At 46.6% G+C, this 15,613-nt stretch overlaps 1 protein-coding gene across 1 annotated transcript in view; it reads left to right on the top strand.

Moving 5' to 3' along the window:
* The window catches only part of LOC135515718 (ankyrin repeat and sterile alpha motif domain-containing protein 1B-like), a 358,368-nt gene that overhangs the window by 287,736 nt on the left and 55,019 nt on the right, over nt 1-15,613 (top strand). Inside the window, 2 exon segments of the mRNA XM_064939410.1 lie at nt 75-173; nt 2,091-2,243. Of these exon segments, the coding sequence (XP_064795482.1) occupies nt 75-173; nt 2,091-2,243 (252 nt within the window).

The raw sequence follows: 15,613 nt of genomic DNA, 5'->3' as shown, positions 1-15,613 counted from the left end.
GTGAACAGAGGTCTCTGCATGATGATGTCACTGATCAATGGGCTGATGATGTCATGTGTATGTTCCTCATGCAGGGCAGTAACGTGGTGGAGGACCAGGACCTGCTGGAGATCGGGATCCTCAACTCAGCCCACAGACAGAGGCTGCTACAGGCCATACGCCTACTGCCCAGGGTCAGTACTGTGTGCGTGCGTTTGCATGTACTGCAGTAAAAATGAATCCAGCATCATTAGGATTCTGTGGAGGGGATAACATCAGAAGATGAGCTCTTCACCAGTATAAATTAAATATTGTATTTGTGCATCTCTGAGCGACGTTCTATCTAATCCTGGGGTCATTTCATGTTTTCATGTGTATCTGAGTTATTCTCCAATAGAACATCGCTCTAAAAACTATATAACATTCAAAATGGTTGAGTCTTTCCTTGTGCAGTCACACACACAACCAATATAGCCAACTAAGTGAGAGAGGTCAATTACATGAGAAAGGGAGGGAGGGAGGAACTCTGGGTAACCAATCTTCTTAAATTTAACCTCAGTCAGCACTCTCCTTCTCTCATCCCTGCAAAGTTTTCAAACGACAGAGAAATCCTCTCTCTTCTCCCTCACCTTGTGGAAAGAAGGATGCACATTTTAGGTAAATGTCACGCGATGTGCTCACTCCAAAGTCCCAACTCTTCTTAAAAGTAGGATGGCGAATCCTTATTACTTCAGATATCTCCTCTTCTATGAGGAAAAGCAGAATGCTCTTCTCCTCTGAAGTCGTGTTGACTGTATTGCAAAAGACAACAAAAGACAACAAACCATACCAACCATACCACCATACCAAGTAACTATAGGGAAGAATAAGATGCATTTGCCTAATCCTAAATAAACCTTTAGCTCCTACACCCCTTGTTGATCTGAGGGATTTAGATAGCTATTCTGTAAGCAGTATGGAACTAGCCCTGCCTCTCCCTCTGAATGGCTAGGTGGGATTTTCTCTGTAATGTTTATCATGTCCTTGGGTGCTAAGGGTTGATATGGAATTCAGAATCTTATATCCTATTTCTGTATTTAAGTCATCATTTTACATGCAGCACAGGCTATGCTTCCCCTCCCTCCTTTACTCCCTCCCTGCCTCCCTCTTTGCCCCCTCCCTCCCTGCCTCCCTCTTTGCCCCCTCCCTCCTTTACTCCCTCCCTGCCTCCCTTTTTGCCCCTCCCTCCTTTACTCCCTCCCTGCCTCCCTCTTTTCCCCCTCCCTCCCTGCCTCCCTCTTTGCCCCCTCCCTCCTTTACTCCCTCCCTGCCTCCCTCTTTGCCCCTCCCTCCTTTCCTCAATCTCTGTCTCCTACTCTGCCCCCCCTGCTCCCCCCTGCTTCCTCTCTGCCCCCTCCCTCCCTCCCTGCTTCCCTCTCTGCCCCCTCCCTCCCTGCTTCCCTCTCTGCCCCCCTCCCTCCCTGCTTCCCTCTCTGCCCCCCTCCCTCCTTTCTTCCCTCTCTGCCCCCCTCCCTCCTTTCTTCCCTCTCTGCCCCCTCCTTCCTTTCTTCCCTCTCTGCCCCCCTCCCTCCTTTCTTCCCTCTCTGCCCCCTCCCTCCTTGCTTCCCTCTCTGCCCCCTCCCTCCTTTCTTCCCTCTGCCCCCTCCCTCCTTTCTTCCCTCTCTGCCCCCCTCTCTTCCTCTCTGCCCCCCTCCCCCTCCCTGCTTCCATCTCTGCCCCCCTCCCTCCTTTCTTCCCTCTCTGCCCCCCTCCCTCCCTGCTTCCATCTCTGCCCCCTCCCTCCCTGCTTCCCTCTCTGCCCCCCTCTCCCTCCCTGCTCCTTTCTTCTTCCCCCTCCTCCCTCTGCCCCCTCTCTGCCCCCCTCCTCCCTTCTTCCCTCTCTCCCCCTCCCTCCTTTCTTCCCTCACTGCCCCCCTCCCTCCTTTCTTCCCTCTCTACCCCTTTCTTCCTCCCTCCTTTCTTCCCTCTCTGCCCACCTCCCTCCTTTCCTCCATCTCTGCCCCCCACCCTCCCTGCCTCCATCTCTGCCCCCCACCCTAGTTTTAGTGTCCGGTATCATTGCTCTTCATATCATCTAGTGACAGTCTGTCCCCTCCTCCTTCCCCCTCCAGGTGCGTCCTATTGGCTATGATGGTAACAACCCCACGTCAGTGGCTGAGTGGCTGGAGTCTCTGGAGCTGGGAGACTACACTAAGTCCTTCCTCATCAACGGATACACCTCCATGGAACTGGTCAAGAAGATCTGGGAGTTAGAACTCATCAATGTGAGTCTATTATGGTTATTGCTGGTGATTACTGTTTTTTAATGTGCTTGTTGAAAACACACTGCTGTTATTCCCCATACGCTACTATAGAAATACTGCCTGAAGAAGACAGTAGAAGCAAGCACACACATTTATGCTAGTAAATGTTCATTTTCAAGTTTGTTTATTAGGATCTATCTTTAGTCCACAGAACAGATAGATGATGACACGTGGAGCACAGGTGGTGGTCACATGGTCCCCCTGACAGATTTTGTCATCTTTGGATCGTTGGAACACACAGCTTGGTTGTGGGTTGCAGGGTTGGTTGGTTGGGGAAACTCTTCAGTGAGTGAGTGGTTGGTGAGTTGCAAGGTTGGTTGGTTGGTGGGTTGCAGGGTTGGTTGCTTGGTGGGTTGCAGGGTTGGTTGGTTGGTGGGTTGCAAGGTTGGTTGGTTGGTGGGTTGCAGGGTTGGTTGGTTGGTGGGTTGGTTGGTTACAGGGTTGGCTGGTTGGTGGGTTGCAGGGTTGGTTGGTGGGTTGGTTACAGGGTGGGTTGGTGGATTGGTTACTGGGTTGGTTGCAGGGTTGGTGGGTTGTTTGGATACAAGTTTGGTTACAGGGTTGGTGGGTTGGTTACAGGGTTGGTTGGTGGATTGGTTACTGGGTTGGTTGGTGGGTTGGTTACAGGGTTGATTACAGGGTTGGTGGGTTGGTTACAGGGTTGGTGGGTTGATTACAGAGTTGGTGGGTTGGTTACAGGGTTGGTGGGTTGATTACAGAGTTGGTGGGTTGGTTACAGAGTTGGTGGGTGGGTTGGTTGGTGGGTTGTTTGCAGGGCTGGTGGGTTGTTTGGTTATAGGGTTGGTAGGTTGGTTACAGGTTTAGTGGGTTGGTTACAGGGTTGGTGGGTTGGTTGGTGGGTTCGTTACAGGGTTGGTGGGTTACAGGGAGGATGGGTTGGTTACAGGGTTGGTGGGTTGGTTGGTGGGTTGGTTACAGGGTTGGTGGGTTACAGGGAGGATGGGTTGGTTACAGGGTTGGCGGGTTGGTAACAGGGTTAGTGGATTGGTGGGTTGGTAACATGGTTGGTGAGTTGGTTGGTGGGTTACAGGGTTGGTGGGTTGGTTACAGGGTTGGTGGGTTGGTTGGTTACAAGGTTGGTGGGTTGGTTGGTTGGTTGGTGGGTTGTTTGCAGGGCTGGTGGGTTGGTTGGTTAGAGGGTTGGTGGATTGGTTACACGATTGGTGGGTTGGTTACAGGGCTCGTGGGTTGGTAACAGGGTTACAGGGTTGGTAGGTTGGTTACAGGGTTGGTGGGTTGGCAACAGGGTTACAGGGTTGGTAGGTTGGTTACAACATTGGTGGATTGGTTGGTTGGTTGGTTGGTTGGTTGGTTGGTTGGTTGGTTGGTTGGTGGGTTGTTTGCAGGGATGATGGGTTGGTTGGTTACAGGGTTGGTAGGTTGAAAGCCACGATCATCTCATTTTTTTTTGTTGACGTTGAGTGTGAGGTTATTTTCCTGACACCACACTCAGAGGGCCCTCACCACCTCCCTGTAGGCCGTCTCGTCGTTGTTGGTAATCAAGCCTACCACTGTAGTGTCATCTGCAAACTTGATGATTGAGTTGGAGGCGTGCATGGCCACGCAGTCGTGGGTGAACAGGGAGTATAGGAGAGGGCTCAGAGATGTTGTTACCTACCCTCACCACCTGGGGTGTCAGCCCGTCAGGAAGTTTAGGACCCAGTTGCACAGGGCGGGGTCAAGACCCAGGGTCTCGAGCTTGATGACGGGTTTGGAGGGTACTATGGTGTTAAATGCTGAGCTGTAGTCAATGAACAGCATTCTCACATAGGTATTCCTCTTGTCCAGATGTGTTAGGGCAGTGTGCAGTGTGGTTGCGATTGCGTCGTCTGTGGACCTATTGGGGCGGTAAGCAAATTGGAGTGGGTGTAGGGTGTCGGGTAGGGTGGAGATATGCTACTATATGTAAGAGCTTTCTGGGAATTGATACACACATGTACTGTACGCTCTCACACACACACCACCTGTATTTAGTGGTCAGAGTTGATTAAATCGAGTGCCTGCTGGTTTCTGTGAGAAGAGAGGAGGATGGTGTATTTTCTCTCCTCCAGTGCGGTATGAAGGGATGAGGGAGAGAGAGAGAGATTATATAAGTACTTAGGAGGCAATGTCTCACAACACCGAGGAAACCACCCACACTGTTTGTCCAGGGTCCCTCAATAGTCTCTCAGTGGCCTGCTTTCCTTGTCTACTCTCGCTCTTCTGGGGCTGGAATGCATCTCAGTAGTCTGAGGTAGTCTCCTTTCCTCATGTCCTTTCCTCTTTCCTCTCGGATCTGAAAACAAATGGGGAGGTGCAGCGTGTTACAGAGGTGGATGTTAGTATAGTATTCAGATGGGGGAGAGGGAGAGGAAATGGCTGTGGAGGATTGAGAGGAGGGTGTAGTTTGAGTTAGAGCCACAGGAGGGTAGAGAAGAGACCGGCAAAGATATTCACTTCTGCACAAAAATCTGTGTGTGTGTGTACGTACACTCCCCTGCATATGTGTGTGTGTGTGTATGTACACTCCCCTGCATTTGTGTGTTTGTGTGCATTTGTGAGTTAATTTCAGTGCAATAGTTACTCTCTGTCAGATGTGGGACTCCCGTTCACACTATTATTAATTAAAACACATTGCTTCATTAGTAGCGTTTGACTTGAGCGTGTGACTCCAGCGTGTGTGTGCGCGCGCGTGTGTGTGCGCGCGTGTTTGTGGTGCCTCACTACCAATCATTGAGAGCATGACTCCCTCTTCCTACGCCTGATTACTGTATACAAATGACAGTACCATTACATTTGGGTTAGGGGGGTTCCACTGCGTCACACTGACACTGGGGACAGGCAAGAGGATGGGAACGACGTGTGTGTGTTTGGTGACAGAGAGAAGCCCTATAATGAGTATACTAGGAGTGCAGCTGGACTCTGTCTCTGGGGTGATGGAGAGGTCAATGCTCGTCACACTGGCTACTGGAGAGAGAGAGCACAATTACACCCAACTAAATGATCAAACAAAAAGGTAATTACTTGATACATTGGAAAGAATTAAACAAAAAACAGAGCAAACTGGAATGCTATTTGGCCCTAAACAGAGAGTAGTGGCAGAATACCTGACCACTGTGACTGACCCAAACTTAAGGAACTCTTTGACTATGTACAGACTCAGTGAGCAGAGCCTTGCTATTGAGAAAGCCTTATTAATAATATAATAATACTTACTTTCATAAAAAATCCTACAATGTGATTTTCTGGATTTTTTTTTCTCATTTTGTCTGTCATAGTTGAAGTGTACCTATGATGAAAATTACAGGCCTCTCATCTTTTTAAGTGGGAGAACTTGAACAATTGGTGGCTGACTAAATACTTTTTTGCCCCACTGTATATATATTAGCTTTTAGCTTTTACCCTTGTTCCTTTCAAAGCTGCTGACATCCTAGACATGGGATTAGCAAGAATATATATATATATACTGCTCAAATAATTAAGGGTACACTAAAATAACACATCCTAGATCTGAATGAATTAAATATTCTTATTAAATACTTTTTTCTTTACATAGTTGAATGTGCTGACAACAAAATCACACAAAAATTATCAATGGAAATCAAATTCATCAACCCATGGAGGTCTGGATTTGGAGTCACACTCAAACTTTTATCTCCCTCACCAACTTCAAACATCTGCTATCTGAGCAGCTAACCGATCGCTGCAGCTGTACATAGTCTATTGGTAAATAGCCCACTCATTTTCACCTACCTCATCCCCATACTGTTTTTATTTATTTACTTTTCTGCTCTTTTGCACACCAATATCTCTACCTGTACATGACCATCTGATAATTTATCCCCCCAGTGTTAATCTGCAAAATTGTAATTATTCGCCTTCCTCCTCATGCCTTTTGCACACAATGTTTATAGACTCCCCTTTTTTTCTACTGTGTTATTGACTTGTTAATTGTTTACTCCATGTGAAACTCTGTGTTGTCTGTTCACACTGCTATGCTTTATCTTGGCCAGGTCGCAGTTGCAAATGAGAACTTGTTCTCAACTAGTCTACCTGGTTAAATAAAGGTGAAAAAAAAAAAAAAAATTAAGTGGAAAACCACACTACAGGCTGATCCAACTTTGATGTAATGTCCTTCAAACGAGTCAAAATGAGGCTCAGTAGTGTGTGTGGCCGCCACGTGCCTGTATGACCTCCCTACAACGCCTGGGCATGCTCCTGATGAGGTGGCGGATGGTCTCCTGAGGGATCTCCTCCCAGACCTGGACTAAAGCATCCGCCAACTCCTGGACAGTCTGTGGTGCAACGTGGCGTTGGTGGATGGAGCGAGACATGATGTCCCAGATGTGCTCAATTGGATTCAGGTCTGGGGAACGGGCGGGCCAGTCCATAGCATCAATGCCTTCCTCTTGCAGGAACTGCTGACACACTCCAGCCACATGAGCTCTAGCATCGTCTTGCATTTGGAGGAACCCAGGGCCAACCGCACCAGCATATGGTCTCACAAGGGGTCTGAAGATCTCATCTCGGTACCTAATGGCAGTCAGGCTACCTCTGGCGAGCACATGGAGGCCCCCCAAAGAAATGCCACCCCACACCATGACAGACCCACCGCCAAACCGGTCATGCTGGAGGATGTTGCAGGCAGCAGAACGTTCTCCACGTCGTCTCCAGACTCTGTCACGTCTGTCATGTGCTCAGTGTGAACCTGCTTTCATCTGTGAAGAGCACAGGGCGCCAGTGGCGAATTTGCTAATCTTGGTGTTCTCTGGCAAATGCCAAACGTCCTGCTCGGTGTTGGGCTATAAGCACAACCCCCACCTGTGGACGTCGGGCCCTCATACCACCCTCATGGAGTCTGTTTCTGACCGTTTGAGCAGACACATGCACATTTGTGGCCTGCTGGAGGTCATTTTGCAGGGCTCTGGCAGTGCTCCTCCTGCTCCTCCTTGCACAAAGGCGGAGGTAGTGGTCCTGCTGCTGGGTTGTTGCCCTCCTACGGCCTCCTCCATGTCTCCTGATGTACTGGACTGTCTCCTGGTAGCGCCTCCATGCTCTGGACACTATGCTGACAGACACAGCAAACCTTCTTGCCACAGCTCGCATTGATGTGCCATCCTGGATGAGCTGCACTACCTGAGCCACTTGTGTGGGTTGTAGACTCTGTCTCATGCTACCACTAGAGTGAAAGCACCACCAGCATTCAAAAGTGACCAAAACATCAGCCAGGAAGCATAGGAACTGAGAAGTGGTCTGTGGTTATCACCTGCAGAACCACTCCTTTATTGGGGGTGTCTTGCTAATTGCCTATAATTTCCACCTGTTGTCTATTCCATTTGCACAACAGCATGTGAAATTTATTGTCAATCAGTGTTGCTTCCTAAGTGGAGTTACATTGTGTTGTTTGTGTTCCCTGTATTTATTTGTTGCAGTGTATATAGAGAGAGAGAATACCATGAGAGAGAGATGGTAAATAACAGAGGGAGAGTGATGGGGAGAATTGTTTCTCGATTGATTTCCCACTAAATCACTTTATAATCGCAATGGGCCTCAGATTCTGTGGCGACCGGGGAGTCAATGGAGAGGCGGAGGGCGATTGTGGAAAGGTTTAAAATAGAACTAGGTGTCTGTGTGTGTACATATACAGGCCTGCTGTTGTGGGATTAGAACTGTGTTGCTCCAGAAACACCTCTTAATCCTTCCTCTTCTCCACACACACACACACACACACACACACACACACACACACACAGAACACACACACACACACACACACACGACTAACTTGATAGACCGGTTGCAAGTGCAAGAGCTTCCTTGTTGCAAAAGTCAATGAGCTAGACGTCAATGCTTCTATCTTCAGAACAGATCGCCAGGCCTCTCTCACAGAAGAAATGTGAGGAAGCACCCAAATGTCCAACCATATTGAATGGAACACGTAAATGAGCATTCTTATTGGACGATTTCATGTAGCACCAAAATCTGTTATTGGGCTGTGTAACTGCTGAACCCCATCATGAATCATTCCAGTCGACAAATCATATTCAGCTTTTGAGCCACAGAGATCTACTTGATTGAGATGTGCTTTGAGCTTTAAGATAGGCTTTTAGCTTTTTAACCTTGTTCCTTTCAAAACTGCTTACATCCTAGACATGGGATTGGTAAGAATGCAGACTCATTCCAAGTGGAATAGACAGGTAGCCTCGCGGTTAAGAGCGTTGGGCCAGTAACCGAAAGGTCGCTGTTTCGAATCACTGAGCTAGGTTAAACATTTGTCCATGTGCCCTTGAGCAAGGCACTTATTGCTAAATACAACGTTGAATGATTGAAACAGACATGTAGTTTGTATTATTGCTATGATGACTATGACATGGATCGATGTTGGAGAGACAGCTGCAGTAACATAACCATGCACAAGATGGCGACACATCCTTTCATTTCCACCTTCCTCCCTGTTGTTAGGCAGACAGTGGCACCACTCCATTAAGACACCTCGAGGAGGCAAAGGCTGAGAGCGCAGAATGGAGTAATTAGGAAATTCAACATGATTGGAAAGCTTTCTAGAGAGTTAAAGTGGTAGAGAAGTTGAGGCTGTTATTTCCCCTCAGGACCTCTTCCTCTTAATGTGAGACTCAGTGGTTTTCCTGACCCTCTCAGACCAGTGTTCATTTTGGCACTGTTTGTTAGATTTAGTCAATTTGTTTGCTTTCTCACCAAATGTTTGCGTAACAGGCTATTGGTAATGTTACCAGGGTCACGTTCAGTTTTAAAAACGTTCCTGAACGTTGCAAATAGAAATACCATGAATAGAGCCGACGTTATTCCTTATTCAACATGTCAGAGAGGCATGTTTGTTTTACATAACATATTTCCATCTGACTGTTCCATCTGACTGTTCCAAAGCGTTGCGTCCTGCTGAATACACCCCAGGTTGTTAGCTATAGCTAGTTAATAAGGTAACACGACTGAACAAGGTGTAGTTTTAACAAATGATTGAAAAGCTCTGTCTCAGAAACTATTGTCCAGTCCACTTAGTAGTTAGATTTTTGTTACAGAGATCATTTTGTCTCGTTATGTTTTAGTCAACTAAAACGAAAATCATTTTAGTTTAGTTATAGATTTTTTTCTGGGACTATGTAGTAATTGATTGTCTTGTCAATTGCCACTGAAAAATAGGTGTTTGACAAATATTTTTGTCACAATCTTTGTTGATGAAATGAACACGGTCTCAGGCAGAGAACACGGTTTGGGGAGTGTGTGTGGGATTGTGTGTGTGTGTGTGTGTGTTAGGGAGTAAAAGCTGGGAAATCTCGTTGAAAGCAGAGGTTATTTCTGTTAAATGGGACTACTAGTGATAACTAGTGTTGTCTACCTGGGCTAACAGGTCAGTGTTTTTAGGTGGCTGTGTATTGCTTCTTCTCATTCCTTACATGTGAGGGCGTGTTTTTGGGTTAGTGCTGTAGGGTGCTCCGTGCCGTATTGTGTGTGTGTGTGTGTGTGTGTGTGTGTGTGTGTGTGTCATACTCCCACAGGGCTGGACAAGTCTCTCTGCATTCCTCACTGATCGTATAATATGCTCCTTGAAAGGGAAATGGCAATGAGACATCCCGTAAACACACACACACTGTTCCCCATTCTGCTTGGCTAATATCCAGTCTTGAACACAATAATGATGGGTGGTCAATAAGTCATCAAGCCAGTAATAATAGTTTAGCCTTTTTATCCCAGCTCTGCCCTGTTGCCATGACGCCCCAGCTAGTAGTTACCATAGAGACTATATATGGGAATGGAGGATGGAGGATTTTAAATCAGATGTGTCCCTTTGTTTGTGCATTTCATACCTTCCCTGTCACCTGTCCAAATGCACAGTGTGTGTGTGTGTGTGTGTGTGTGTGTGTGTGTGTGTGTGTGTGTGTGTGTGTGTGTGTGTGTGTGTGTGTGTGTGTGTGTGTGTGTGTGTGTGTCACCTTGTCTGTCACCTCTCCAAATACACAGATTGTTTCCCATCACACCACCAGATGGTTTCTGCCTTCGTTAGCCACAGCACACACACTGCTGGTCAGTTGGACGCACTTCTAAGCTGCAAATAATTGAATCTTAATGCATGTTTTGTGTTAGGATGATTATATGTAGGAGGGCGTGTGTGTGTGTGTGTGTGCGTGCGTGTGTGGTTCAAATGGGTACTGCACGTGTGTGCACATGTTTATGTGTGTTGAATGCGTACTGCTTGTAGGTTATCTTGATAGAGGGGTAAGTTAGTACTTGATGTTCATTGGTGTGTGGGTGGTTTTGCCTGAGGACTGTATAGTGCTGCATGTGCTACTATGTTGCATTCTCTGACCGTTGCTTGTTAATTCCTCTTTGGTTTCACAGCACCCCTTTATGGTAGAATAGAGTAGGAGGTGGAGTGGGAGATGCTGTAACTTCATGTTCTGACCCTGGCAGTTTTGTACTACTGTAAATTATACAACGGGTGCTTCTAATCCTGAATGCTGTTTGGTTAAAACCGCATTCTAGCCAGTGTCTATTCCACAAGTTACCACCGGCTAAATCTGTGATGTTAAAATGCCTATTTACTCTGTTCCATCTGACTGCGCAATCCACTGTCTAATCAGCCCAGCCAGGCAATTTATAAACTTTATCTCCACTGTAAAAAGCATCTAGATATTATCTCACATTTCTTTTAGACTGACATTTAGTTTTCAACAGCAGAGATTTGTATAAACCTTGCTGTCTGTCTCTCCGACATTTGTTACATTGTTTCAATATTGAAATCCGATCTCCACCTATCTCATAGTAAATTAACATGTCGGGACGAATCAGACAGGCAGACAGCTTTTCTCAGCCAGTCGAAATCATAAATCAGCTGGCATCATTTTTATATATATACAAAGAAATGTCAATTAAAAACAGTTAGTACTAAATTAAATGCTGCTAGTCTTTCCAGCATCAGTTTGAAGTGATTGTATTAGCTGTGTTGTTGGCTTTCTCCTCTGAACAACAGTGTCCTAATGAGAGAGCATCTATGCCAGCTGAATTCGTGCATCATTAGCTCAGTGTTATGGATGTATCCAAGTAAATGTCTCTAGAAAACAGCTCAAACAAACACAAATGCAGCTACTTTTCTGTTATTCTGGCTGCATTTTTTGATGTGACTGTAAAGTAGCCGTAGTTGGCTAGCTAGCAAGCAAGGGATAAGAACGTTGCCAGCCAGCATGGCAATGGAACATTCAGAATGAACGACTGGGTCACATCCATAGATACAAAACAAAGTGAATGAACGACTGGGTCACATCCATAGATACAAAACAAAGTGAATGAACGACTGGGTCGCGTCTCTGGCAACCGAACCAATAGAACAAACGACCAGCCGGCTTGGGTAGCAACCCTACATTTGTGTCAGGACTATATCTCGTGGAAGGATGAAATAACGTTTGTTATTTGAATATGTTGGTAACCCGTTGTATGAAAGTTATAATACCCTGAAAGCCGGTGTTCGGAGGATATATTGGCACGGTTTGCCGGCCCTATACTTCGTCTTAGGCCTTACAACACTTGTGCCAATATATCCTCCGAGCACCGGCTTCGAAAGGCATTATCCCTAAACATAGTATCACATGAATGATACTTATAGCTAGGAATGGGATGACGCAAAGTCAAGCTAGATGGCTTAGGTTTCATGTATTACGTACACACACACACTCACTATAGCACACACACACACACACACACACACACACACACTCACTAGCACACACACACACACACACTCACTATAGCACACACACTCACTATAGCACACACACACACTACACACACACACACACACACACTACAACACAACACACACACACACACACACACACACACACACACACACACACACACACACACACACACACACACACACACACACACACACACACACACACACACATTCACTACAGCACACACACACACACACTATAGCACACACACACACACACACACACTCACTATAACACACACACACACACACACACACACACACACACACACACACACACACACACACACACACACACACACACACACACACACACACACACACACACACACACACTCACTATAACACACACACACACTCACTATAGCATACACACACCCCCACACACACACACCTGTTGTCAAGTCCCATCACTGTGTGCGCATGTGTGTGTTTAATTCAAGTTTCAACATATGGGTCCTGTACCCAAACATTCTGTAACTCTTTACAATGATGACGATATTCTGTGGAAAACCCCAAAGCAGTCAGAGAACCTGAAGGAGGGAGAGAGGGAGAGCTTCAGTCAGCTGTGCTCCGTTAGCTCCGTTAGCTCCGTTAGGGTCATGTTATTCTATTCTAGGCTGTAGTGTGGTGTCGGATTATAATGGGTGATTTAGCTCATTGGAGAGTGGTAGAGAGATATGCAGGGATACACAGGAGCTCTGCATTACTGGTATGCACGGACATATACTCACGCATTTAGGCACATATACACTCACTCACTCACTCACCTACACCGACAGCCAGTGTGCATGAGCCCATCTCTGGATGGGCCCCGCGTCTCCATAGTAACGAGGTGGAGAGAGAGAAAGAGCTAGCAGCGTAGAGCGGGGGTCTCAGGCAGAGATGTGGGAGAGACAGTCTCTCTGCCGCAGCTGAGGAGGAAGGAGGAGTGGCAGAACGGTGGAAAACCTCTGAGAGAGAGAGAGAGAGAGAGAGAGAGAGAGAGAGAGAGAGAGAGAGGAGAGAGAGAGAGAGATAGGAAACCAAGCGAGAGAGAGAGGGAGAGAGAGCGGGCACACTCCTCCTCTTCTCTGCTATTTACTGCTGGACTGGATTGTGACTCACAGCTAAAAGGAGCTACATGTATTAGTCCGTTTACAGAGGAGATAGGGGAGCCAAGCTCTAGAGAGAAGGAGAAGAGCGGGCACACTCCTCCTCTTCTCTGCTATTTACTGCTGGACTGGATTGTGACTCACAGCAAAAGGGGAGCTACATGTATTAGTCCGTCTCTCTGAGAAGCAGAGGGGGAGCACACAGGACATCTGGGGAAGGCCGAGAAGAGCTGCTGGAATTGCGTGTTCCTCTCTGTACAAGACCTTTCGTAAAGAGAGGAGACAGAATACCCCTTACAGGAAGAAAGGTAAGGATCTACAGGGAATAAGAAGGGGAAAGAATGATTAGAGAGAAAGACATATACTGTACAGAGAAAGAGGAGACAGAAGGGGAAGGAGTGAGAGGGGATGGACATATACTGTACAGAGAAAGGAGACAGAAGGGGAAGGAGTGAGAGGGGATGGACATATACTGTACAGAGAAAGAGAGGAGACAGAAGGGGAAGGAGTGAGAGGGGATGGACATATACTGTACAGAGAAAGAGAGGAAGGGAGTGAGGGGATGGACATGAGAGGGGATGGACATATACTGTACAGAGAAAGAGAGGAGACAGAAGGGGAAGGAGTGAGAGGGGATGGACATATACTGTACAGAGAAAGAGAGGAGACAGAAGGGGAAGGAGTGAGAGGGATGGACATATACTGTACAGAGAAAGAGAGGAGACAGAAGGGGAAGGAGTGAGAGGGGATGGACATATACTGTACAGAGAAAGAGAGGAGACAGAAGGGGAAGGAGTGAGAGGGGATGGACATATACTGTACAGAGAAAGAGAGGAGACAGAAGGGGAAGGAGTGAGAGGGGATGGACATATACTGTACAGAGAAAGAGAGGAGACAGAAGGGGAAGGAGTGTTATTCGTGGTGCTTCTCCATTGATGTGCTTGCTGCTGCCTCTTTCTCTGCGTTTGTTGTAGTATGGCTCTCTCTCTTTCTCGCTCTCTCTTCTCTAGAGGTTGTGTGTTCTATGGGGTACAGTGGGGATGGGAGCGTATGACACGCTTCTATGCCGTTCAATCAATCCTGCTGACTAGTGACTATTCTGTGTGTGTGAAATACCTGCCCGTATTTCTGTATTTGTTTTAATGTGTGTGTGTTCTGGAGATGTACTGTACACAGTTACATTTGCATAAAAGAGAGCTCTGAGTCCTGCTGTCCTGGGCTGGGAATTGCTGTGGCTATGCAGCGTTGGTGAAAGTAGTGTAGAATTGTGTGTGTGTGTGTAGAGTGGTTCATAGTGCTTGAGTTTAGTGGGAACACACAGTCACTCACATACATACACACACAACCATTTAGACATGAAGACACACATTTCTAGACATATACAGTAGGCCAACACACACATCCCAGGGCAGGCTGGGTAACAGGCCCTGAGGGCTTGGTGTAGATGGACCTCACAGATCTCCTGTTGGGTCTTCAGTCCTGGTTCTGTCTCTGTCTGTTCATCACATTTAGAACAGATGTTAATGTACTTGCTCATCAACTTAGATGATTTCAATCTCTGTTCCTCTCTATTATTGTTCAGTACTCCCACTCTCTAAGTTAGGACATGTACAGGTATGCTGTAAGAGAATTGCACACTAGGGCCTGGAGGGAATGGAATGCAGCCCAACTATTACATTACATGGGGGTGGTAGGTAGGTAGCTTACATGGGTAGGTTAGTATAGTGATGGTGGTTGACGGGGTTATTGCACAGCTGCTATTGGGGACTTTACCTTGGCTAACCCTACATCTGTAACGCATTGGCGACCAATCTCACCATGTAGAGAGGAGCGTAGGTATCATGCTCTGACCTTAGATTTTATTTATTTTTATTTCACTTTTATTTAACCAGGTAGGCAAGTTGAGAACAAGTTCTCATTTACAATTGCGACCTGGCCAAGATAAAGCAAAGCAGTTCGACACATACAACGACACAGAGTTACACATGGAGTAAAACAAACATACAGTCAATAATACAGTAGAAACAAGTCTATATATACGAAGTGAGCAAATGAGGTGAGATAAGGGAGGTAAAGGCAAAAAAAGGCCATGGTGGCAAAGTAAATACAATATAGCAAGTAAAACACTGGAATGGTAGATTTGCAATGGAAGAATGTGCAAAGTAGAAATAAAAATAATGGGGGGCAAATGAGCAAAATAAATAAAATAAAATAAATTCAGTAGGGAAAGAGGTAGTTGTTTGGGCTAAATTATAGGTGGGCTATGTACAGGTGCAGTAATCTGTGAGCTGCTCTGACAGATGGTGCTTAAAGCTAGTGAGGGAGATAAGTGTTTCCAGTTTCAGAGATTTTTGTAGTTTGTTCCAGTCATTGGCAGCAGAGAACTGGAAGGAGAGGCGGCCAAAGAAAGAATTGGTTTTGGGGGTGACCAGAGAGATATACCTGCTGGAGAGTGCGTGCTACAGGTGGGT

The sequence above is a fragment of the Oncorhynchus masou genome, chromosome 27, assembly GCF_036934945.1.
Source record: "Oncorhynchus masou masou isolate Uvic2021 chromosome 27, UVic_Omas_1.1, whole genome shotgun sequence".
NCBI classification, from domain to species: Eukaryota; Metazoa; Chordata; class Actinopteri; order Salmoniformes; family Salmonidae; genus Oncorhynchus; species Oncorhynchus masou.
Note: the sequence above shows the minus strand (reverse complement) of the source record. Positions and strands in the feature narration are given on the sequence as shown.